Source organism: Vulpes vulpes, chromosome 5, assembly GCF_048418805.1.
Source record: "Vulpes vulpes isolate BD-2025 chromosome 5, VulVul3, whole genome shotgun sequence".
Lineage (NCBI taxonomy): Eukaryota > Metazoa > Chordata > Mammalia > Carnivora > Canidae > Vulpes > Vulpes vulpes.
The window spans coordinates 67,003,340-67,029,324 of NC_132784.1; the positions used below are offsets into that span (position 1 = coordinate 67,003,340).

The 25,985-nt window shown below is 54.1% G+C and overlaps 1 protein-coding gene across 5 annotated transcripts in view; it reads left to right on the forward strand.

Moving 5' to 3' along the window:
* LRP5 (LDL receptor related protein 5) overlaps positions 1-25,985 on the forward strand; it is a 108,778-nt gene that overhangs the window by 38,009 nt on the left and 44,784 nt on the right. For all 5 annotated transcript variants that reach the window (XM_072758565.1, XM_072758564.1, XM_072758567.1 and 2 more), the window contains 4 exons: positions 2,435-2,631; positions 3,758-3,889; positions 19,760-20,156; positions 21,546-21,717. In XM_072758565.1, the coding sequence (XP_072614666.1) occupies positions 2,435-2,631; positions 3,758-3,889; positions 19,760-20,156; positions 21,546-21,717 (898 nt within the window). The remainder of the gene's footprint in view (positions 1-2,434; positions 2,632-3,757; positions 3,890-19,759; positions 20,157-21,545; positions 21,718-25,985) is intronic.

The following is a 25,985-nucleotide window of genomic DNA, read 5'->3' on the forward strand; positions in this document are numbered from 1 at the left end:
GCTGGTTTAGCTCAGAGTGTGCCCTGTGGTTATAAGCAAGCTCTTGGCTTTGTCATCTGAAGGCTTGACCAAGATCAATCTCATGGTGGTTGGCAGGAGGCCTCAGCTCCTCCTTGATCTCTGCGGACCATGCCTAGCTGGTTAGAAACATTCTATCCCATTGTTTCTGTGAGCACAGACTGGCCTGGGGCCTGGATGGAGACCTGGAAAGTGTGGCAGCCTGAAGAGCTGTGATTCTTGGGAAGTTGAATGACCCTGGCCATTCTGAAGGGAGTGTGTGAGGCCAGAAAGGCTGCAGGCTGAGGGTCCCTGGCAGAGGGATTGTGACAAGACAGGAACGATGGTGGTGGCATTTAAGACATGATGATGACGGTGATGATTATGGTGATGATGATGATAGTGATGTAATGATGGTGGTGGTGATGATACTAATGGTGGTGACGATGATGGTGGTGGTGGTGATGGTGATGGTGATGGTGATGGTGGTGAAGATAGCAATGACATGGTGATGTGGTGATGGTGGCTAACCCTTCCATACCGCTTGGTGTTTGCCAGGATATTTATCAGTTCGTTTCATGCTCACACCAACCCTAATGTGCTAGTAGTTATAATCCCGTATTATGATATTGCACAGAGAGGCATGTGAACCCCCCCAAGGCTAGTTAGAGTCAAGATAGGAAGCCAGGCACTATGACTCCAGGGTTCACTCAGCCCTTCTTCTGTCCTCCTCAGCACCAGATTCTTCTGGCTCTGCAGGTCGCTAACACTCTTTATGGATGTGTGTAGGGCCATTCCAGTAGAAGCATAATCTGCTGGTAAAGAGGGCAAGCACTGCAGCCAGATGGACCTGCTTGGTCCCCTCTCAGCTGTGACCATGGCTGGGTCACTTCACTGCTCTGAGCCTCAGGGCCTCACATGTGAATTGGGGGTGGCAATTATACTTTCTAGGGGTATTCACAGGGTTTGATGCAACAACAGACATCAAACTCATTGCATGGTGCCTGGATACAGTAAGCACTCAATAAAGGCTGTGCTCAGGAAGTTCCTGGACCCAACAGGAGGTGGGGTGGGCATGGTTGGGCCAGCACCTGAGAGGAGGGGTGAGGGTGGGTGAGAGGAGCTGAGGCCTGCACCAGCTTCCTGTGGTGCCTCTGGCTGAGGCAGGGCTTGGGGGGAACAGCCTGAGATATGATGGGCCTCTGGCTTCTTTGGTTAAAAAAGGACATCATGAAAGACAGTTGGGTGGTTCCTCAGAATATCAACGTTGAGTGACCGTACAATGCAGCAGTTCCACTCTGGGGAGAGATGCCCGAAGGAAGTGAGAATTGGTATCAGAATAAATACATGTTCGCATATGTCCGTAGCAGCAGTGCCCACTGTAGCCCAGAGGTGGAAGCAGCCCTGGTGTCTATCGCAGATGAATAGATAAACCAAGCATGGTCCGTCTGTGCCACGGAATATTGTTCAGCCATAAAAAGGAAAGCTGCACTGGCATGCCTACAACGTGGGTGACACAGAAGGACTCCGTTTATAGGAAATGTCCAGAACATGCAGATCCATGGAGACAGACAGTAGGCTGGTGGCCTCTGGGGGCTGAGGTGGAGGAGATGGGAGGAGGAACAGGCGAGTGGGCTCTGGGTTCTCCTGAGGAGCTGTGGGAATGTCTGGGAGGTAGATGGAGGGAGTGGTGGTAAAGAACTGTAAATGTGCTTCATGGCACCGCATTGCTCACTTAACAAAATGGTTGATTTTGTGTTATGTGAATGTCACCTCAATGAGTTTATTTTAAAAGTTACACACGCTGGGGAGGTGGTGGTGACCAGCCCCCTGCAGGCCACCACCCCGCCCCACCCCAGGAGCCTGTAGTCGGGGGAGGGTCATTAAACCAGATAATCACACATGCTACCAGGTGTAAAATTATGAGTCTATTACCAGCGTCCATAATCCTGTTAAAAAAAGTTGTTCGCTGGGCGTTATAAACACATGAAAGAGTTGCTTTTTCTGGCACTGATAAGCAACTTCAATTTACTCTGATACTGTAAGTTATTGGCATTACAGGAATGAGCAGGCACATTTGGTCCAATTTGTACTACGTTGTGGAAACATCAGGGCTGAGCAGGCATGCTTGTCACCAGCTCGCTGTCATCAGCTGCGGCTCCCCCCTTGTTTCCCTGTGGGGCACTCTGCCGCCAGCTACTTTTGTAGAAACAGGTGGGGAGGGGAGGCCCATGTCACCGTGAGGGACAGCAGGAGGCTGGCTGAGTCTGGGAGCTGCCCTGCACACATGGCCAATTCCTGGGATGCCTGCCCCACGGTTATCCTATGTGATGTGAATGGGTCCACCGTGGCCGGTGCGGAGGGTGTTCAAAGCTGGGGGCGTGCGGGGCTGTGGGGAATCTGCTGATGGCTCATCCGTCTCCTCCCTCACCTGCAGGCAGAAGGTGGTCGAGGGCAGCCTGACGCACCCCTTTGCCCTGACACTCTCTGGGGACACTCTGTACTGGACAGACTGGCAGACCCGCTCCATCCACGCCTGTAACAAGAGGACTGGAGAAAAGAGGAAGGAGATCCTTAGCGCTCTCTATTCACCCATGGATATTCAAGTACTCAGCCCAGAGCGGCAGCCTTACTGTAAGTGGGGGGCTGGGGAGAGGGTGGCTGGCCTCTTCCCTCAGCTGAAGCCCTTAGTCTTGGGGTGCTGGCCTCAGAGCAGTGGAGGAGAAGAGGAGGTGCTGGTAGAGGGGAGGGAGATGTTTGCAGAGTGCAGGGCCAGGTTCGGGGGCAACCAGGGGAACTCTCTGCAGAGCTGGTGTGAGGGCTGCTTCATGTGCCCCCCGCCCCCCGCTGTCCTCTCTTCGGAGGTGGCAGAGGGACTCCCCAAGGAAGGTTGCTTTGTTTTCAAGGCCGACAAGTTACAGAATTATTGACGAACAATCAATAAGGCTTTAAGTTGAGACTCAGCCTGGGATCCCCATAGGGTGGTGGCTGGGGTCTTTGTTGGTGAGAAGCTTGAAACACATGGGCTCAGGGCTCCTGTGACAGGTGGATAGCAGAGTGGGGGCCCTGGGTTTATGTAGAAGGTTCCAGCTTTGAACTCAAGAGTGGAGACCCAAAGGGGGCAACTGTTGTCAATGCCAAAGGGAAGGTGGGCCTCTTTGGAATCATTTTCTGGTGAGAACATCATGGTCCTTAAATGGATCCACACTTGGGGCAGCCCACAAGTGGAAGGCGGCTTTAGGGACAGGAGAGGCACCACCCTACAAGTCTCCTCCAGTTGTCGGGGGTGGGGCGGTTCCTACTTTGCATTTTGGGGTACCACACCCCAGCCTGCCCTGGGCAGAGTGAAATGCCGGCAGTATTCAGTTCAGTTGCGTGCTAGTTGTGGACAGTCTTGAGAGAATGAAAAGGGTTGTTTTCAGCACCGAGAGTGTCCAGGTGTGGCCACCAAAGCATTGGTGCATATCCGGTGGGATCCAAGCATGTCACAAAGACAAGACAGACCTCTGCTCCAGGAGCCCCTGATCCATACCGCATGGGCAGGTCCTGAGATCGTGGCAGGGAAGGCTGAGGATGGCCTTCACAGAGGAGGTGTTGTCTGAGGGCTTGGGAGAAGACAAGAGTTTCTTATCATAGAGGGTTGGGGGAGGAGCAGGGAGGATGCCCCCAGCGGGAGTGGTGCATGGGGGTGGGAGTAGGGTCGAGTAGGGTCGAGGGCCCTGTTCTAGAACCTTTCCTCAGTCTTTCCTGTCTTCCCCAGTCCACACACGGTGTGCGGAGGACAATGGTGGCTGCTCCCACCTGTGCCTGCTGTCCCCGAGGGAGCCTTTCTACACGTGTGCCTGCCCCACTGGTGTGCAGCTTCAGGACAACGGCAAGACGTGCAAGGCAGGTGAGACAGGGAGTGCCGGCTGGGGGCCTGCCTGGCCCCGGGATGCGGGGGCAGCAGGGGAGCTGCGGAGAGGGGGCAGCCCAGCAGCTGGGACTGGGGTTGGATCTGGGTACTACTGCCCGCTGGGCACGTTCCCAGGCTCCGGGCTCCGGACTTGCGTTCTGGTCCATCGGGCCAGCTTGCAGTGGGCCGCCAGCATACTGTGGTTGTAGCCCAGATGCTCACTGTTGCCAACTGCCACGTGAAAACTGTGTGGAGTGTAAGAGTGACATTAGGGTGGTGTGGGAGTGGCCAGGGAGCCGGGAGGTACCCTGCGATCCTGCACCCAGAGGGAGATACGGTCTCCTTTCCTGCCTCTCCATCCCTCCCGAGTGTGCGCTGCTGCACACTTGGGATTCATTTCTGTCCTTGCATCCGCTTTCCGTGGGGCCTTTGTGCCCCACTAACCTGCCCCATGGAAATTCAGCTTGCAAGCACATGCTCAATGGGAGAAAACTTCAGGCACAGGGAGTTCAGTGGAGGTCCCTTCCTGAACACAGGTGTTTCTCTTTGCTTCAGGTATATGTCAGCCTCTTTTTTCTCCTCCCTAATTCTCAGCACTTGCCGCTTCTAGGACTTTTTGTATGATTATTTTTTAATGACATGCCACCCCCTGGTCCGGGACAGTGTCTGAAGCTCTTCATTTCCAAGTGTCAGGTTCAGAGTGTGCTCTTCTGGACATGATGCACGTCCAGGATACAGCCGTCTCTGGGATGCCCAGGGCCCAGTGCGGCTGGGTGGAGCCTGAGTGGCCAGTGAGGTGCTGGTGAGAGACGTCAGGAAGCAGCTGCCCCTGGGCCAGGGACTTCCCTGGGGACCTAGGGGCAGAGGGGAGGGAGTGTTACCAGAACTCGAGCATGGGTTTAGAACAAAAAAGTTCAGGGGTGCCTGGGGGGCTCAGTTGAGTACCCAGCTCTTGGGTTTGACTCAGGTAATGATCTCAGGGTTGTGGGATTGAGCCCCACCTTGGGCTCTGCGCTCACTGTGGAGTCTGCTTGAGATTCTCTCTCTCCCTCTGTGCCGCCCCCAGCATACACTCTCTCTGTCTCTCTCAAATAAACAAATCTTTAAAAAAAAGTTCATCTTGGCAAATCTGAAAAATATGGAATATATTAAGTTCCATGTATCTACAAGCAATGACCGCATGCCTGTTATGTGCTGGGTGCAGAGAATAAAAGCAGTAAGTGACACTGGCCTATTCCCCACCCCACTCCCCCTGCCGTTCTTAGAGCACATGTGCAAGTTGAGGTGGGGTCAACAGGAGGCCAGCAGGCACACAAATGAATAAAACCAATTCAAATTTGGATCAGAGTAAGGAAGGGCACAAAGGAGAGATTCAGATGGGGTAGGGTGGAAGGTTAGAGAAGGTCCTTCCCAGGAGGCACCATTCAGGCTGAGACTTGAGGATTAACAGGGAGGAAGGGCAAGGAACAGTGAGAAGGAACAGCATGTGCAACAGCCCTGGAGCAAAAGCTGGATGGTGTCAGAACTGACTTCACAGGGGTTTGGTCTGTGCAATCACTCGGGGCCCCGAGTTCAAAAGAGCCCTGGTGTGATGCTCTGTTGTTGCTGACTTGAATTGCTTAATAATTTTTGGACAGGGGGCCCCGCATTTTCATTTTGGAGTGGCCCTGCAATTTATGTAGCCAGTCCTGCTTTGTGTGCAGGAGAAACTGAAGGGAATCTGGAGGTAGTCTTAACATTTTGCTGTTTCTTTCTCTGCTGCTTTTCCATGGGTGTTTCTGCATTTTACTCAATATTATTGCGGGAGTACTTGCAATTATAGGAGGTGTATATGCTTCTAAAACATGAGTTTTAGTGCCTGAAAAATGTTTATCCAATGACACATCTGTCCCCAGTTGTGCATTTCTGTTTTATTTATGTTTTTGCTATTTCCAAGTCGTGCTGCCATGAGAGAGCCAGCTTGGGGCCTGGCCCTAGAGTTAGAGGGATCTGAACATGGTGTCTGTTGCTGCCATGTGAAGCAGGAGATCCATGCACCCACAGATCCAGGACTGGAGTGTGGAGCCCCCTAGAATCCAAGAGTCATGGCCCAGTGCAGCTATACAGCTAGAGAAGCCTAGAGTTCCCCAAAGGGTTGCCCAGGCTACCCTGGTGTACAAACGGCTGTTGGTCATCAGGGGTGGATGGTGTCTGGGGCCTTGTCACTCTGTGCCTCTCTTCCTCTTTTGAGAGGTAGGGCTCACCGACCACCCCCTGCCCAGGGGAGCTGGGGAGGACACTGTATTGATAGGACTTAGAAGTGCTGTGCAGGGCACCCAGTGCATAGTCTATGCACATACATGGCAGCCACACCCACCATTCACACCGTTGGGATCTTCACGTTGGGCCAGAGGGAGTAGGGCAGGTCTTCCAGAGGCCTAAGTTTGTCTCCATGGTCCACAGTCTTCCCACCCCTTGGGGGAGGGCTGCCTTCTTTTCCAGGCAGAGGAGCAGGGACTTTCTGGTTCTCTGCATTCCAGTAGCTGGAGCCTCTGAGCTCTGGGGACCACTGCCTGTGGTCAAGCCCTTTGAGGGCATCCTGTTCTTTCTGCAAACATCTGTGGGAGGTGGGGTACAGGAGGCAGAGTAGGAGAGATGCCCTGGGGGGGGGGACGCCCTCCTGGAGGAGGCTGTACAAGGGTGAAGGGGGTTGGCTGGAAGCTCTGGTGGAGAGCTGGCACCAACCCTTGTGGATTGAACCTGGTGAGTTAGCAGCAGGGCCTGGCCCTGTGGGAAGCTGTCGGCAGGGAGCTGATCCTTCAGGAAGGATGGCCAGCTTGCAGATTCCCCTGGGATTCAGGTCTTGTGAGAGCCATTTCCATCTCCCAACTGTAAAGGGCACTTTTACAAATAACTCAGTTGGAGAATGCCAAGTGAGAGGAAGAAAAAATTTTTGTTGTCTTTCAGGGCAGCCTCCTTGGGTGTGTGGGTGTGTGGATATGTCTGCATAGAGCAGCTCAGGGGGCTCTTTCAGGCTTTTGCTCCAAATGCCCTGGAGGGTGTGTCACAGGAGGGGGAAGCTACCAGAGGACACAGAAGGGATGGGCTGGGACTTTTGCTCTGAATGAGAGTTCTGTGTTTTGATAAGAATAGTTCCCACCCCGTGTGCTTCCCACTAAATAGACTGGTTCTGGAGGCTGCATGGGGCTTCTGTAGCTTCCTGCCCTGGGACCACTTGAAGTTTTGTGGGAAAGGGGAAACAGAGTTTCCTCAAGATTTTAGTTCGAGTTGAGAAGAAATCCAGAGCTTCTCAGAACATTTCAAGGGTTTGCCACCAGCGTGGCTCTCTGGAGATCCGGGGTGGAACTGAGGTATGTATCTGTCCATGTATATTAATCTAGAGGTATCAGGGCATGAGTGAAACATGGATTCCATCTTTGAGGGGTGTCTGTTTGGGGGACAGACATGGCGAGTCAGAGATAGGGTCGTGAGCCAGGACCATGGGCTTCGGACTTCACACAATGTGACAACTCCGCTGGCAGGCTGTGTTTTAGGGCAGAGATCTGCCCTCCAGGTTTCATTTCTTGCCACAGAATGTCACATTAAAGGAAGATGTTTGATGAAACCAGTGTGTCCACTGATTTACTTTTTTCGCGTGGCCTTCCAGGCCTCTCATGTCTGCCGCCTGTAGTTTTGCCTGGGGGTAGGCATGACTTACATTGTGCAGCGTGGATTTTGACTGCTGGCTTTGTGCAGGCGATCCTGAAAGCAGCCTGGAGATAGTAGCTGGAAACATGAGGGTAAATTGGAGAAACACTGAGTCCTGGCAAAACACTGAGTCCTGCTGAATGCCCCCCGCTGACAGTGGAGCTCAGAGGCCCCAGTGTGTGGGGACCTGGCGCAGGGCATTGCTGGCTAATGTTGAGCAGCACCTGTGGAGGCTGCCAGTGCTTGGGAAAGGCTTCCTGGTGGCCGGTAGGATGATGGAATGCAGGCACTGGCAGGAAAGATGAACGGAAGGCACCTGCTGGCACAACTTCAGTCTTCTAAAAGGGGAGGCATCAGAAGTGACATTCGCTCTATAGAATGTAGCTTTGCTCTTTAATTGACTTTTGGAGTGGTGAGGAAATCCAGTCTTGGGGAGACCCAGAATTTAGATCAGTTTCCAATTATGTGATGGCTTTGTGTGTCCAGTCACCATTTTTTGATACCTGCACTCACGTCCTGGCTGTGTGATCTTGGGAAAATAACCCAGCCTCTCTGTTTTCAGTTTCCTCCCCTGTAAAAAGAGATGATAATAGTACCTGATTCTTGGGAGGAAGGCCTGGCCACCCAACAAATATGAGCTGTGCTTAAATTTAAACTTGAACTTGGAGCCAGACAGGCTAGTCTCATTTGAGGCCAGAAGAGCAATTCTTCCCTGAATGTTTGAAATCAGATGATGAGGCTGGGTGGTGGCAAGAGGAGTTTTGAAGATGGCATAGGGTGGGTGGGGAGCAGAAGAGTAAGGGGTATGTTCTGGGGGCACTGGGCATGTGGCTCCCTTTCCAGGGATGAAGGCCAGCATCAGGCTGGGCAGGATTGGGGTCTGAGGCAGAGGTCTGGATGTGTCAAAATTACTCGGACCCTTACATCACGTACAGATTCCCCAGGCCCCAGCAAATCAGAGTCTCCAGGACAAGGGCCAGGTATGGGAGGCAGAAGGCTGAGTCTGGACTTGACACGCACCCAAGGTGGCTCATGTGCTGCATTTGGGGAACCTCCACACAGCCGGGAACATCTCAGGACCTGGAGCCACGGCCTCAGGCATGGCTTGGCGGATTCCTGGGGCTTTCACTCTGGGCATCTGACCATCTTTGCTGTGGATTTGAATCTAAAGACATTTTTGTAATATGCATGAGTCCTATTTTTTTCCTGCTTTTGAGCAAATGAAAGCCAGCCCTGTGCACAGAGTTGACACCACCTTCCCCAAGGAAGGGGCTGAGGTGGCAGAAATGCTCAGACCCCAGTGGATGGGGGTGGTGGTGGTGGTGACAACCCAGGGCCTGCAATCTGTGCCCCAGAGGCAGAGGATGGCGGCACAAGGCAGGGTGCAGAGGGTCATGTCCCAGCTGCTGCTGGGTCATGTCCCTTCTCACCTGTGAAATGGGGAGAGCAGGGTGACACCCCTCCATGTAGCTGGGGGACAGTTGAGAGGCTACTTTCTGCAGCACCTGTGTGGGGGCCACACAGACAGGATGGGAGACTTGGACTCCCTTCCTTAAGATCAACACTGGCTTATATCCCATGGCCCTGTGGGTGAGGTGACACCCACTTGCCACAGGGTGTGACGTCTCAGGTCCCCGAGCCCCTCCTCAAGGGGCCCCAGTGGAGGTCCTGTAGGCTAGGAGACTAGAACCATCGATGTCCTAGCAAGCGGTCCCTCCTGGGTCCCGGCTCTGCAGGGGGTGAGCTTGGTGAGACCCTGGGGCCCGAGTGACTCGTCTCGTGAGCCAAGAGCCAAGAGCCAGGGGAGGACGCCTGGGCCGGCCGTGATCCCATGCAGCAAGCCAGCGTCCTCCAGTGCCTGCCACCCCCGCCCCTCCCCAGCAGCCTGGCCCACGGGGGCGCCCAGCTGGATTTGGTTTTCCCCATGTTTTTCCAATTATGTGGGATCAGCTACAAACAGCAGTAGCGGGGCCCAATCTGGGAGTTACCACCACTGTCCAAGGAAGCCTTCCGCCCCCCCCGCCCCGCGCTCTGGCCCAGGCTCTCTGTAGGATACGCCCCTGCTGTTTTGACGTTTATCCCCGTGCACCCCTCTCTGCTGGGGGCTTCCAGGCATTGTGCAGCCCTGCTCCCCTGCTCGGGGCCTGAATGACCTGGGCAAGTGATGCGTTGGGGCCGTGTCCAGAGCGGCCAGCCTCCAGCCCATTCCATGATCTCCACCTTGGCCTTCCTAGAGGAGGCCGTGGCTGCGTGTTGGGGCAGGTGGGAGGCTTGGGCTTCATGATTTACGCCGAGAAGGAGCTTTAACAGATGTTCGTGAGGACAGGAAACAAAAGGACGAGGGGATGTGGGGGGCTGCGGTGGTGGGGGCCGGGCGAACAGAGGCGTCGCTGTCGGGGCTGACGCGCAGACTGACAACTGGGCTGATGTCTCAAAGCCCCTCACATCCATCCGTCTCTCTGGGTGGATTAGCCGGGGCTCAGGGCTGAGGAATAAGGGGCGCATTTGTTCCTGGTCTGGCTGTCTTGTCACTTATCAGGGAAGTAGGTCAAAGGGAAAAGAAAGGAGGCCCTTGTGGCCGAGGCTGATGCCGCCTGGGCTGTGATTGGCGTTGACTCTGCAAACAGAAGGCAGCTGCTGTTCTCAGCCATGGACCGTGAATTTTTAATAGCAAGAAAATCAGATTGCACAGTCCCAGGAAATGGTGTAACAAGGCCAAGCACTAACTTTTTTTTTTTTTTTTTAAGTTTTTGGAGATAAGGTATAACTCACAGACTGTAAAATGCACAGATTTTAAGTTTATGTTGTGATGTAGCTTTGAGAGTTGTATGCACCTGCCAAGCCACCACGCTGGTCTGGATACAGAACATGGCCAGCGCCCGGGGGATTCCCGGGTGCCCCCTCCCCACCCACAGGGGCAGCCCTGTCCTGATTTCTATCACCGTGGATTAGTTTTGACTGTTCTGGAGCATCATAGAAATGGAACCACACAGCATGTGTTCTTTTGTGTCTGAGCCTAGAGACTACTAAATCTAATGAAAGAGAGGAGGGGAGCATGCCATATTCTTAGAAAGAGAAAACTGTCATCCTGCAGCCCTGGGATAAGACAGAGTGGCGCCTCCTGGGTGCGGTTAGCTCCCTGGATACCCTGGGTCCACTGACTGAGAGCTACACTGTAGTCACTCCCAGCCCTGGCCCTGTGTCCCTGCCCTGTCCCCTCCACCAACCTCCCACCCCCTCGCCCTGTCCAGAGTGCCCTTGGCTGGTGCTACCTGAGTTTGGCCCCAGAGTGGAGTCAGGTTCTGGGCTTGAGGTCTGGGCCCCGGTGGAGCCCTCAGGCTGCCAGAGAAAGCCCCTCCACCATGGGCTCCTCATGCCCTCTCTGGCTTTGCGGATGGCTACAGGTCCTCAGTCTTGGTTCCTTCCACTGACTGTGCCCTCCCCAATTCCAAGTGCCCTGGAGGCAGTGACTCGATTGCCCCCCCTCGGGCTGGGCTGATGCCAGGAGGCTCTTTTTCACCTTTTGCCTCCTGTTCCCATGGAGGAGATGGATGGTTCACCCCCTTCCCTCTGAGGATTTCCCTTCTGCCTCTGCCTGTGCTGTGCCCGTTGTCTAGAGCACCCTTCCTTGTAGCTCCCCACCTGATGTTCCTCCATTCAGACAGTCCCCGATAGATGTGTCGTGATGCGCTCCCACATCCACTGCAAGGGAGGGACCCTGGCTTCCCATGGGACCAACAGGCCCGGGAAGAATGCTGGGAAAGTTGGTTAGACACCTTCAAGAACATTGGCCATGGTCATCCTAGAGCTGGGGACAACTTTGGTGACTGTGCCAAAAGGGACCTCTCCTTGTCCCCTCCCTGCCACCCCAGGTTTGGTAGGAATCAGGGCATCTGAGTCTGGTCTTGGCCCTATAGATGTGGCTGTGACCTGATGAAATGTAGGATCTTCGTGTCTCATTGGCCTGGGAGTATCAAACAAGCTTGTGTTAAACTGTAAGGTGCCGGGGTGCCTGACTGGCTCAGTCGGTTAAGTGTCCTACTTGACCTCAGCTCAGATCTTGATCTCAGGGTTGTGAGTTCAAGCCCCATGTTGGGCTCCATGCTGGGTGTGGAGCCCACTTAAAACAAAAAACAAAAAAAATTCCAACCAGTCTGAAAGATGAAGTGCACTTGACTTAGGTTGAACCGTGTGACCCACCAGTGCCCAGCCACCTGCCTGCTCTGTGATTTCAGCCTCCACCCCCAGAGCAGGGTGGACAGTAGCAGTAATGATATTGCCTAGGGGCCGCCATGTGGGTGCACTTGACAGGCCAGCCTGCTTCAGAAGTTTGGGCACTCAGAGCTTGCTCAAAGCCACAGAAGAAGGGATGGAGTCAGGATTCGAACCTGGGGCCCTGGGGAGCTTTCACAACTGTGAATGTTATCAGGAGCAAGAAGGATTGCTGCTGTTTGCAGGGCACCTACAGTATGCCTGGGCCCCGGAAGGCACTCTGTTGTTTTTTTTTTAAAGAGCTGAGCCATGTGCCCAGAGAGGTGGGACCCTGCCTTCCCCATCATGTGAGTCACTGCCAGTTATATAGCTTCCAGCCCCACAACCCTGTTTCAGGTGACTGGGTAGCCTGCCTTCAATGAGTCCAACCAACTGCACTTTGTTCACATGTCTCTCTCTCTCAAGATCCTGTGGCCTGGGTTGTGAGCCTTCAGGGCACCTCTCTGCTGCTGGCTCAGAGAGAATGTGGCCTAAGGGAGGTCCCCTGGAGCATGCTCCATGCCCCTGGGAGAGAGCCATGTGCTGGGGCTGTAGCCTTGGGCTCAGGGCCTCACTGACTTTGTCATGGGACCTCCCAGCCTCCCTGGGGAGCCTTATCTACTCCTGACTCTTACGTGTGAGGAGATGGAGGTCAGGTTGCTTACCCAGGGTCACTCAGTGAGGAAATGTGGCTGGGGGCCGAAGTTGGGTGTGACCATTGGGCTGTGTGGCCTGGATGGTGAACAGTCTCTGAGGGGGAGAGCCAGGTGGCAGAGGACGACGTGAAGGGCTGATGCCTGCGAAGAGGAGAGGAAGGGGCTGGCTGCAAGGAAGTCCTGAGGCCGGCACTGACCTTGCTGCCCTGGCCGCCCCAGGCCTTAAGGCAGAGGAGTGACTCTGTGTAGAGCTGTGCAGAAGGAGGCCAGGACCCTGGGCCAAGGTACCTGCCTGGCCTCTCCTGGCGGGCTCTGGCCTCCCATGGGCTCACAGAAGGCCTGGGGTGGGCTGCGCAGGCAGACAGCTGCTCAGGCCTCAGGTTTCTAGTGGAGGCTGAGCCTGGCCCGGCCACTTCCCCTGTGGTCACTTGGCATGGTCTCCTGGGCCAGGGCGCCGGGCTGTGGTCTCAGCGCCTGTCCAACAGCTTACCCCAGGGGGCAGTGGAGAAACTTAATCAATTGCTAAAAAACAAAAATAAGTTGGCTGCCTACCAGCTGCGAAGCTGTTTATGGCCTCAGAGACTGTAGTGTGGACGGCGGCCTGCGCCGGGACCGGCTCTGCCCACGCGACTCCAGGCCCACTCCTGAGCCCACGTGAAGTCAGCGATGGTGGGCAGCGAGGGGAGCTGGGGCAGAAGGGAGGTAGGAGGCTCCGCTTCCCAAGTCTAGCATGATGAAAAGCTAGTAGGAGGGGTGGCCCTGGGGTAGTGTGAGCATCTGGGTGGGCACCCATCCTTTCTCGGAGATGCCATTGCTTCAGTGGGGACAGTTGTGATGTCCACTCTGCCAGCTGGGAAGGCCAGGCCCTGCTGCTGGGTGGCGGGTGGCGCAGGGGTTGTGGGTGCTGCCTCTTTAATCTGTGTTGATTTGGTCAGTCCACATCCTGATATGTGTGGTTTTGCTCATCCTGAAAAATCCTTTCCCATGTTGGAGTATAGAGGGGATTAACCTCAAGGACCTTCCAGGTCTCGCTGGACGACCTGCCAGCAAGCCCTCCTCCTGCTGGGCTGTGGGGGGCTGTGGATCCTTCTGCCCCATCCCGCCTCCCTCCTGTGGTTCTTTCCTCCCACTCCGCCCAGAACCTGGAGGCTAAAGAGGTCAGCTCCGTGTGGTTGCTCCATTTCCCCTGGTCGTCGGGTGAGAAAGCCTTGTCCCCAGAGCTTCCACCCCCCGCCCCCGCCCACTGGAACCACGAGGCCTCTACCCATAAGCGGGGGCACCATGTTGTAAAGTCTTGTTTTATTCTTGTTAAAAAGTAACATTTGTGTTCACCCTCAAAAAGAAAACATCACACAAAAGAACAGAAAATAAAAACCACCCGGAATGCTGCCGCCCAGACATCGTTGCTGCTAACCTTGTGCTAAGCTTATCACTCCTCGTTGCCCTCTGCTTATGCTCAGAGCTGGGTTTGCATGATTCCATCATAGCGTGTGAGCCCCACTGCACCTCACCTCACACACCACTTTGCAGGCACGTCCACCCTGACCCTTCTCCAGAGCCCGCTGCTTTAGCGGGTCTCTCATTTACTTGATGTTCTTGCATTAGTGGAACATTTACACTTGCCTACAGAGCTCTTCCTGCAGGTTCGGGCTTTGCTGTTATCACCACACCATGGTGACCCTCTGCAACCAGGAGGAATCTGTGGCCAGGAATCCGTGTGCATTTATTTTCAGCAGCCACTCTGGGCTGGGTTCTCAGAGGGGAAGTTGCTGGGTCAGAGGGTCCCTGAGCCACACTGCCGGCCAGGAAGCATGCACTGGGTACGGTCCTCTGGGAGGCGGGGGCCTGGCTGTGGCCATGCTGGGCTGCCAGCATTTTCCACCTCTAGAAACCTTCCTTTCTCTCGTTTCTTGACTGTGGTTTTTTTTTTTTTTTTTTTTTTCTCCTGTTAATTTGCATTTGTGGTCTTTACCTGCTTGCTGCTGGGATCTGGGCGGTTTTCTTATTGATGTATCCACCTTCTGGTGTACTTAAAAAATGAATAGACTTTATCTGGCATAGCAGTTTTAGGTTTCCAGGACAACCGAGTGGAGGGTCCCGAGAGTTCCTGTGTATCCGCTCTCCCTCCGTAGACAGTTTTCACTGTTATTGGTATGTGCTGTCTAATGTTGTAAAAGGCACATGTACTTGCCATGCAAGGGTCAGCAAAGCTCCCTTGACCCATGGGCCGCATAGCTTGCACCTGCTTTTGTGCAGCCTTCGAGCTCAGAATGGTTTTGGCGTTTTTACATGGTTGAAAAGAGAATCACAAGAATGTTTCATGATGTGGGAAAGTAATGATAAACTCAGATTTCAGTGTCACTTCATGCACGAAGTTTGGCTTGCACACTGTTGCTTATGCGTTCTCTGTGGCCACTTTCATACTACAACTTGGGGCTGCCTGATGGCGACAGAGGTGGTTGTGGCCCGCAGAGCCTAGAAGGCTTACAGCTGGTGCTCCACAGAAAACGTGTGCAGACCCCCTGCTGGAGACCAGAAGGAAGACCGGGAATGGTCCAAAGATAGCTGCTGTGGACATTTGCGTGTGTTTCCTGCCAGGCTTTTGTTCTAGGATGGCTTTTGTTTGTCTTGTGGCTGGGCTCCTGCTGTATGCACAGCGTGCTGTTTGCACGAGGCTTCCTTGTAGACAGGGGTGGGCTCAGGGCTGTCCTAGCATCCTGTACACAGGCACCTAGCCTCCGAGCTCAGACCAGACTCGCCCTGGGTGGGGTGGCAGGTTGGGGCTAGTGTTGATGGGCCAGCCCCATCCCTGCCCATCCCAGCTGCAGAAATGGCCCGGTGCACTCTGGCCTCCACGGTGTGGTGCACAGTGTCCCTCCTGCCTGGAGTCTCCCCACCCCTTGGACCTGCCTGTCCTCCCATGGAAGCTTTCCTCTCACCTCCACTCCCCATCTCTTGTGGATTGAATTATGTCCCCCCAAAAGACATGGTGAATCCCCGGAACCTATACATGTGACCTAACTTGGAAATAGGGTCCTTGCCAGTGTGTAACCAAGTTAAGAGGAGGTCATACTGGTGTAGGATGGGCCCTAAATCCAATCACTGGTGACCTAATAAGAGGGACACTGAGACACAGAGACATAGGGGAGGAGACTGTGTGAAGACAGAAACAGAGGTTGGAATGGTGAAACCACAAGCCAAGGAGCATCCAGGGCTTGTTGGTAACTGCCAGAAACTGGAAGAGGCAAGGAAATCTCCCCCAGAGGCTTCAGAGGGAGCATGACCCTGCTAGCACCTGGATTTTTTACTTCTATTCTCCAGAACTGTGAAAGAGTCCGTTATTATAAGCACACACACCCCAACCCCCATTTGTGCTGATGTGTTACAGGAGCCTTTTCCTGCATCTTGCCTGCTCTGTGTGACCCACAGGACAGTGCCCCATGATGGAAGGCAGCTTGCTCCTCAGGGATGTTGGCAGGGAGGGGTGGTGTTGAGCTTGACATGCCCATGACATTGGGCCATCCCTCAGGTCTGATTTTTTTGTTTTGAGAACGCCTGCTGCCAGGAAGGCTGTGCCCTGGCCTGTGTTCCGCGCCCGCGCTTGGCCTCAGGACAGGGGCGCTGCCCTTCTTTCCTGCGTGTGCTTGCAGGGAGGAAGGGGAGAGGTCAGGAGTCCGCCTGAAGGAGGCTCCGGGGACTGCTGCCCAGCCAGCAAGGGGAAGGTTTCACTTTCCTTGGCAGTGCTGTGGGGCAGGCTATTTGTTTAAACAACCCCAAAGAAAACCATTTGGCCAAACTGTTAGTTTCTAAACAATTTACTTCCCTGGTGTTTAAACAAACTCCTACCCAGGATCTGGGTCTGGCCCCAGGGAGGGGGTTGGCTTCTCCTCTTCATGGCCAGGCACAGTGCCCTACACCCTCCAGGTGGCCCAAGGCAGGGGCTGCTGCTCAGACCTCACTGCAAACAACCTTGGAGGTCACCTGTGAGCCGCAGCCTCGGCAAGCATTCAGCGGAGCCCAGGCCAGGGCTTCTCCCTCTCTGGGTTCCTCTCTCCGCGGCCACCCCCTGCTGGCCTGGCCCTGGACACAGTGCTTTACCACCTTTACGCTTCAGGCAATGAGCTGGGCCGTGGCTCTTGCCCACAAGTCCTGGTCTTCTAGGCAAAGCTCAAATAAAAACTTCAAACGCTCTGCAGCTCAAGGGGTGTCAGACACCCCCATTGGAATCAATTATCACCTACAGATTTATCCTGGCATTCAATTACTGCCTCAGCCACAGAGACTTAATTCTAAGGGATGCTGATAATGGGGTTCCCTGACAGTGGGGTGTGCTGGGGGCTTTGCATTGACCTGGTTAACAGAGAACTGGGGCCAGACACACTTGACAGCTCTGAGCCCACTGGGGACACTCTGCAGGGATCTACTACATGGTCACAGCCTCATGAATCTGAGGTTCTTGAAGCTGGCAGCCAACCGCCCCAGTCTCCACTGGCCCCCTTAGCAGGCCCACCTGTAACCCCAGCTCTCCTCCTAGTACCTGTTCACTAGTGGTCTTCCTCACTGAAGGTCTCTGCCCTGCGATCCCAGGAGCACCATGTGTCGATCCTGTGTTGGTTTTGCCCACCCCCACCCCTAGTTTCCTGGTCCAGGGCCTGGTGTGAAGTAGCTGCCTGCAGAGATACTGGTGGGGTGACCGAGCTAGTGGGGCAGTGCTTTAACCCTGGGCTTCCAATGTGTGCCATCTCCAGAGATCCAAGTGTCTGCAGGACCTTATTTTCCCTCTCACTTCTGTGTGCCTTTGAGCCAGGAGCTTTACCTCTCTGTGCATCAGGGTCGTCCTCAGTAAAATGGGGCATCATCATACCTCTGGGGATTGGTGTGAGAATCATACTATTCTAGGTGATTGTGTCTGGAGGATCATAGGAACAGGGTTGGGTGAAACAAGCTCAGAACGTGTTTTATGGGGCACACTGGGTGGCTCAGTCAGTTAGGCGTCCAACTCGTGATTTTTGGCTCACGTCATGATCTTAGGGTCGTGAGGTTGAGCTCTGAGTTAGGCTCTGCACTCAGCATGGAGTCGGCTTGCAATTCTCTCTCCCTCTCTCTCTGCCCCTCCTCCTGTTCATGCTCTCTCTCAAGTAAATAAATAAAAATCTTTTTTTTTTTTAATGTGTTTTGGGACAGAACATTGGTTTTCCTTGGGGACAAATGTTTCCTCTGGGGAAGAAGGGTTGCTTGAAGTCAAGTGGGGTTCGACACACACCCTTCTGCTTCACAGACTGAGCTGTCCTGGGCTCAGCTTGGGAGGCTGACAGCCTCTTTGTACAGTTCTGCAGATGCCCGCTTGGACGGGGTTCTTCCTGGCCATGCTGTGGGGTCGGGGGGTTTCCTCCTTCCATCTATGGTGGCAGATTAAGCCAGAGCCTTTCATGGAGTTTGGTTCCTTTGATGTCAGAGCTGGATGGAAACTCAGACACCATCAGGTTGGGCTGATTCTTCATTATAAATGGGGAGACCAAAGCCCAGGGAGGGTTAGGGATCTGTCCAAAGTCACACAGTGGGAGCAGGGCCAGGAAGTTTCTGCCCTGTGTTCTCCCTGCTTGTTTTAGGATGTCAGCATCTGCTCTGGGTGTGGCTCTGGGTCTGCAGAGGACCAGGGGGGCATGTGCCAGAATCCCAACGAACTGTTAAGTGTGGTGCCTACGCAGAGGGGCAGGTAGTGTGTGTGTGTGTGTGTGTGTGTGTGTGTGTGTGTGTGGTCAGCCAATCCATGGGGGTGAGTGTCACAGGAACAGCTTCCTGGAGGAGAAGGAGGTGTGTGACCTGGGTCTTGAAGGACAGGGCAGATGTCCATAGAACATTTTGGGAATGGAGCCCAGAGGAAGACAGTTTGTTGAAATTCACAATTCCCCTCCCCTCCTTCCAGCACACACCAGATCATGACCAAATCTGAACTTGGGTCTTGGAGGTTTCCAGTGTAGTCAGGTACTTGGGGAACCTTCTGAGGACTGCCTGCCTCAGTTTCCCAGCCTGGGCTCATAAAGCCTTTGCTGTCGTGTGTGCGCCCTCTAGTGGAGGAATCAGATTATGACCTCTAGGTCTAGGAGCCCAACAGAGAGGATCCTTGTCCTACCCTTACTTGAATGCCAGGTGAGGGACCCCAGGTGGATTCCACAATCACCAGGCTTCGGGGAGCTCTGCCGCTGTGGCCAGAAGCTGGCACTGGGTGAAGGAGACAGCCTGCTGTTTGAGGGCTGTGGCTTGACCAGGCAGCTGGCTGCAGAGGCTGGGCCTGGGGGCCTGAGTTTGATAAGTGTGCCCCGCTGGTTCCGCCCTGTCCCCATCCTGCGTGGCTGCATGACTTGAGGCAGGTCCTTCCCATTCTGGGCCTTTCACCAAACCAGGCAAGTGGTCCCAAAGTTCCCAAAGTGGTCTCTGGGCCTAATCTTGGTTGTGGGTCATTGAGACCAGAAAGGGCCAGAATGAGTGAGTGGACAGTGACCCAGCTCTGGGGGAGGGGCCGCATCCTGACCCCGGCAGCCTCCAGAGGTGTCCAGGTCAAGGCTGGGGAGCACTGTGAGCTTCCCTGTGTTGTTTGTCCTGGAAGTTCTGACAAATCCCAGGGAGGGTCCAGGACAGAATCAAAATATTAATACTGCTGGGGTGGCCGAGGCCCCAGGTGCTCACCCTTGTCAGTGAGAGAGCCACATGGGGAAGAATCGGACTTTGCAATGATGTGTGTGCTTAGGTGTCATGAAGCTGCCCTGGGGGGTGAGCGGGGCAGGGGTAGGGCCTCAGAGAAGAAGTGGTAACTGAACTGAGCCATGAAGGATGAGCATGTGGAAGGCAGGGCCCAGGGGGGCTTTGAGAAGTATGGCTGGCAGTTGATGTCTGGAGCCCAGTGTCTGTGTGGGACTTGTATTTGGATCTAGCTTGTGGCCAGGAGAGGGGCTGGCAGGGGCGAAGGGGGACTGCATGTGAAGCAGTTCTTCCACAGTGATTGAAGTCAGGTGGCTGTGTTGCTTGACCTCTCTGTGCCTACCTCGTCTCATCTGTAAGATGATGGTACAAATTGTGCTGGCCTCACAGAGCCCTTACGAGGATGCACTAGTGACCGCATAGGAAGATCTCGGCAGGTGTTCCCCAAAGTCACCTGCTGTTGCAAGGAAGCTCTGCCCCCAGGGCTGGCTGAGCCCCTCCCTGCCAGTCTCAGCACAGGCCCAGGCTGCTGTCCTGCTGCAGGCCTCTGACCCCACTGCTTGTGCATCCACAGGGGCTGAGGAGGTGCTGCTGCTGGCCCGGCGGACGGACCTGCGGCGGATCTCTCTGGACACACCAGACTTCACTGACATCGTGCTGCAGGTGGATGACATCCGGCACGCCATCGCCATCGACTACGACCCACTGGAGGGCTATGTCTACTGGACAGACGATGAGGTGCGGGCTATCCGCAGGGCCTACCTGGATGGATCAGGTGCACAGACGCTGGTCAACACCGAGATCAATGACCCCGACGGCATTGCCGTTGACTGGGTGGCCCGAAATCTCTACTGGACGGACACAGGCACCGACCGCATCGAGGTGACCCGTCTCAATGGCACCTCCCGCAAGATCCTTGTGTCCGATGACCTGGATGAGCCTCGTGCCATCGTGCTGCACCCTGTGATGGGGTAAGGATGGGGGTGGGTGGACCTCCCATCTGGTGGGGACTGGGAGCCAGGCCATCCAGAAGTGAGACAAGTGGTTCTGGAACTTTCTCTGGCATCAGAATTCTTTGGAGGAGGGCTTGTTAAAATGCAGGTGGCTGGGCCTTCTTTGCGGAATTCTGATTCTAGAGGTCTGGGGTGGGGCCTGAGAACTTGAATTTCTCACGAGCTCCCTGGTGATACTATTGCTGCTGGTCCAGACTTTGAGGAGCTCTGACACAGGCTATTGTGCATGTGTATAGAGGGCCTGTTGAGCTTGGGTAAGTCATTTCTTCCCATGGGCCTCACCCTTCCCATGGAATGGTCCACCAGGGTGGTTTCCAGGCTAATCACGGTTTGTCCTTACTATGTATGGTCTGGGCCTCTTAACACATTACACACAGTGAATCTTTACCTCCTCCTCTCACCCCATGAGGTCAGAGCAGTTGTACAGTGGAGGAAGCTGAAGTCCAGAGAGGTTAAGGGACTTGCCCAAGGTCACATAGCTAGGAGGTTGGGATTGGATCTGGCAGCCTGGCTCCAATTTTCCATTTTAGGATTCTGTGACAATAGCTTGGGAGTGGATGTAGGTGCCTTTCTGAGAATTTCAGCGGCTCAGGGCAGGGTCGCAGCCCCCTTCCTGGGGGTTCATGGCCAACAATGTGAAACTGGCAGACCCTGAGGGAGGAAGAACAGCTGGAGCTCCTGGTGGGTGGAGCCAGGGCTGCAGGGAGGCCTCCCACCCTCTGTGCAGGATATGGACAGTGTCCCAGAGACGGCCTGGAGGAGGAGCTGCAAGGACAAAATGGAGGGCAACCCATGAAGGCAGCCCTGGGAGCCATGCCTTGTGGGGAGTAGCAAAGCTGCAGTAATAGTAACCGTGGTAACTGGCTGCCATCCACAGAGCACCCACTGGGTGTCAGCTGCTTCTCTCATTTCCCTGGGTCTGAGGCTCAGAGCATGCAGTGACCTGTTGAGGTGCCTGCTGCCAGAGCTGGGGTTCTGGGCCTGTCTGCCCGTGGAGCCTGCGCCTTGTACATGGGGGCTATCCACTTCTTCCTCATCCTGGTGCTCAGTCCCGCTAGCCCATGGTTCTCTCAGCAGAGCGTCTGCTGTCTGCCAACCTACAGCCCGGGAGAGGAGTCCCAGCAGCCCCCTCTAAATCAAGGACCCGTGTAGTTAGGCCTGCACTGTGGGCACTGCTGCTCCTGTGGGGCCCCTGGTCCTTCCTGCCTGGGGGCTTGGCGCTCATCTGTCCACCAGCCAGCACTTCTCGAGCACCTGCCATGGGGCAGGGAGGAAGGTGTCCTCAGCCCTGGGGTTGCAGCCGGGACTAAACAGACAGTGCCAAACAGATATGTGCTTCTTCTCCAGCCTCATGTACTGGACGGACTGGGGGGAAAACCCCAAAATCGAGTGTGCCAACCTAGATGGGCAGGAGCGGCACATCCTGGTGAACACGTCCCTCGGTTGGCCCAACGGTTTGGCCCTGGACTTGCAGGAGGGAAAGCTGTACTGGGGAGATGCCAAGACGGACAAAATTGAGGTGAGTCATCCCCACCAGTGGGCGTTGGTTCCTGGAGCTGTTTAAGATAGGTTGTGCAGTCTGGCAGAGCCCGGCAGGCCTGGAGCACTGTTTTAGGCAGAAGCCAGGCCTGGCTGCCCCTGTGGCCTATCACGTGTACCAGGTGGGCATCAGATGGATGCTTGTGCTCTGCTATTTTTTTTAAAGATTTTATTAATTTTTTTTAGAGAAAGAGAACATGCGTGTGTGCATGTGTGTGTGTGTATGTGTGTGTGTGTGCAAGCCGTGGGGAGAGGGAGAGGAAAAGAATTTTAAGCAGTCTCCACATTTAGCACAGAGCCTGATCCGGGTCTCAATCTCACGACCCTGAGATCATGACCTGAGCCAAAATCAAGAGTGGGACGCTTAACCAACTGAGCCTTTGTGCTCTGATATTTGACCAAATAGGATCCTTGATAAAATAATTTGTTATGATACATTTCTGACATGTAAGAGGCCTTTAAGGATATGTGTAGCCAAGTTAATGCCATTGTAGGATATACTGTAGTGATGTGAGGTGTTACCCCAGGGAAGCTGGGTGAAGAGCACACGGGAGACACTTGAGTGACTTCTTGTGAATCTTAAGACTATTTCAAAATACAAAATCTTTTTTTTCTTAAAGAGTTTATTTATTTGGGCACTTCGGTGGCTAGTGGTTGAGCATCTGCCTTTGGCTAGGATCATGATCCCAGGGTCCTGGGATCAAGTACCACATCAGGCTTCTCACAGGGAACCTACCTCTCCCTCTGCCTATGTCTCTGCCTCTCTGTGTCTCTCATGAATAAACAAATAAAAATCTTAAGAAAAAAAAACCCAGACTTTATTTATTTGACAGAGAGAGAGCACAAGTAGGCAGAGTGGCAGGCAGAGATAGAGGTAGAGGGAGAAGGAGAAGGAGGTTCCCTGCTGAGCAGGTCCTGGATCCCAGGACCCGAGGATCATGACCTGAGCCAAAAGCAGACGCTCAACTGACTGAGCCACCCAGGTGTCCCACAAAAGTCTTTTTTTTAGTTAATAAATCAATTTATTTTAGAGAGGGGGAGAGAAAGTGGGGGGTGTAGAGAGAGGCGGGGAGAGAGAGAATCCTCAAGCAGACTCCCCGCTGAGCACAGAGCCGGATGCAGGGCTTGATCTCAGGATCCTGAGATCATGACGTGAGCCAAAATCAAGAGTTGGGGGCTTAAACTTAGTCACCCAGGTACCCCTCAAAATACAACATCTTAATGAAAAATAATGTGCACATGCCCACCACCCAGCTCAAGACATAAAATCTCATCAACATAGTTGAAGCCAGAGGTGACCACTGTCCTGAATTTGGTGTTGCATTCCCAAGACATTTTCTTTGACTACATGGGTGTTTCCCTGAACAGTCTTACTGTGAATGGTTCTACATGATTGATTTAAGTGGTGTCTGAATGTGTTCTTTGGCAACTTGGTTTTTGCTCATGGGTGTATTTTTTTTTGAGGTGCTCTTGATATGGTAGCTAGGTCTGTCACTGTGGAGGGGAGACTCCAACATTCATTCCTGTCCTCAGTGAGGACACCTCCCTCGGTTCTGGTCACATTTGCATCATTCTCGTGTTTCTGGTCATATCACTATTTATCGGCATCACCACCTAGGAGTCACTGTCTCTCCTCTCTCGGCTTCATGGGGAGCCCCCTACCAGGCAGCTTGCAGGGAGTGAGGATCCCAATGTGTCTCAGGGTTTCCAGCCATGCTTCCGAGCAGGAATGTGAAGGGGACTCAGGGTTGGGTGGATGCCTCTCCCCAACAAGTTGCTGCCAGAGTGGCCATTTCCTGTCAAATTCCCTACAAACAATCTTGTTGCAAAAGGGAGTTTCTTTTGGGCCTCTGAGCCTGAAGCTGAGACCCTTGATTCTGGTACAGTCAGCAGAGGAGGCTTCGTCTCCAGGGACCCCACCCACCCCTGGGAGCAGGCTGGGGATTCGTGTTTCCAGCTCACACCACTGGACACGTTACAGGCATGGCTCTGTGTGCTTCCACGGCAGAGTGTTGTCTGCTGCGGTGAAATACATGTGATCTACGGTGGCCATCTTAACCATTTTAAAGTGTGCTGAGCATTCAGTGGCCTCTCATACATTCACAGCACTGAACCACAGCAACCATCACTGCTACCTAGTTCCAGAATGTCTTCATCCCCTGGGACACCATATGCATTAAGCAGCCAGTCCCCAGTCTCCCCTCCCCAGCCCCTAGCATCCACAGATATCCTGTCGGTCCCTCTGGGGTTGCCTGTTCCGGATGTCATCTAGTATACAGCCTGTTGTGCCAGGCTTCTTCATGCAGCATGATGTCTTCAGGATTCATCCACACCGTGGCACCTGTCTCTGCCTCCTTTTTACAGCAGAATAACACTGGTTGGATGGACAGACCACAGGTCATCCACTCATCTGTTGATGGACTTTTGGGTTGTTTCCCCCTTTTGGCTGCTGTGAGCAGTGCTGGGAAGAGCACTGTGTGCACATTTTGTTTGAGCGCCTGTTGTTAATTCTCTTGAGTACATACTGAGGAGCAGAATTGCTGGGTCATGATTTACTGAGAACAGTCAGACTAGTCCACGGTCTACATCGATTGGCACTCTCGCTAGCAGCATAGGTGTGTTCTACTCTCAGCATAGCCTCACCTGCTGTAACATTCCATGTCCTTTATCATTGTGGCCATGCTGGCTGTGGTTTGATTTGCATTTCCTGATGTTCAGCACCTTTCATGTGTTCGCCCCACAATAGTATGTGACATGGTCCCTGTTTGTGGACCAGGAACCGAGGTCCAGGGGGATGGTACCTTGCTCGGGGTCATGTAGCAAGTGGGTGGTTTTTTATTTTCTGCTCTTAGACTCAATCCACAGACAGAACCCAAAGACACTGTCAGGCTTCCGTTCAGAATCCAAACGTTATACCCTGTGGTAACCACTAAATAGAAAGGACGGAAGTTAGGAGGCGTGAGGCTGGGGTGAGGTAGGAGCACGATTTCAAGGGTAACCAATGGAGGAACTAGGATGGTGCCAGCACAGTGGCATGAGGGTGAGGGAAGGCCCGGAGTGAGGGAAGAGGCTTCACCTACGCAGTGGCTGCGCCAGCAAACCAGGAATGTGCACCACAGTCCTGTTACATCTATTCATTTGGAGCTAATCACCAGAAAGCATAAAGAGAAAGGGCTGCAGAGTTAGAAGTGTTTGAGAATCTTGGGTCAAGCAGAATCAGGAAACATGCGGCAACTTCCCTGTAGGACTCCTCTTGTGGGAGCTTTTCACATGCTCACATAAGCTGAGCTGCTCTGAGGGGATGAGGCACGTTAAGTGTTCTCAAACTGTGTGATCGAGGGTCCCTTTCTTTCCCTGCTGTGGCTCTGGTGGCACACACTGTGGGAATGCTGACCCCGGTGGAAACTGTTGCTGCTGCCTCCCACACATCCAGGCCTGACCCTAGCTGCGGGGTTTGTGCAGGATACCCCTCAACCCCTGCCCCTAGGGAGGCTACTGACATGCACAGACAGACATGGAGACCATCCTCCACATAAACTCAGGGAGTCTTATCCCGCCAGTGGGAGATGCCCCAGGTGAGTCACGGGTGCTTTCTGGTCGTGCTGGCTCCTCTGGCTCTAGTGTTCTTTTCAGTGGTGAAATACCCCAGACACAGGGGTGAATGTTTTGGAGGTGGCCCAACCATGCTAGGGGATGTGTCTGCATGTTCCTGCTGTGAACTCCTTACTCTCAGGTCCCAGGGTTTGCCACGAGCACCTGGTGAGTGCCAGCGCTGTTCCCAGTGCTGTGGCCACCTTGGCAGGTATGCCCAACAGATGTTCCTCTGGTGTGCCCCTCAGGACAGATCTTTGGATCAGGCCACCAGCTTGGGTGCAGAAGCCCCTGCCAGAGGTCACAGAGGATCCTGAGGGCTTCAGGGGGAACAGCTGAGGAACCAGGGGCTGTGTTTACTTTTCAGTTTCCAGGTGGGAGGGGTGGTCAGGGGAGGCAGAAACCAGCTTAGGTCAGCAACAGGACATGCTTCTGGCAGTGGTAATGTCTCCAAGAAATTATGCCCAGTGACAATGGAATGGCCAGGCCAGATGCTAAGGAGCCCCAGCACTGGCCTTGGGCTTACCTCACGCGGCTGCCTTTGACGGGGAGAACGGATTCCATGCGGCCTCATTATGTGCATGGCCTGGCTCTGAATGCAGAGAGAAGGCGCTGGAAGAAAGGTACTTTAGATGGTGATAAACTGGCTTTCCCTTT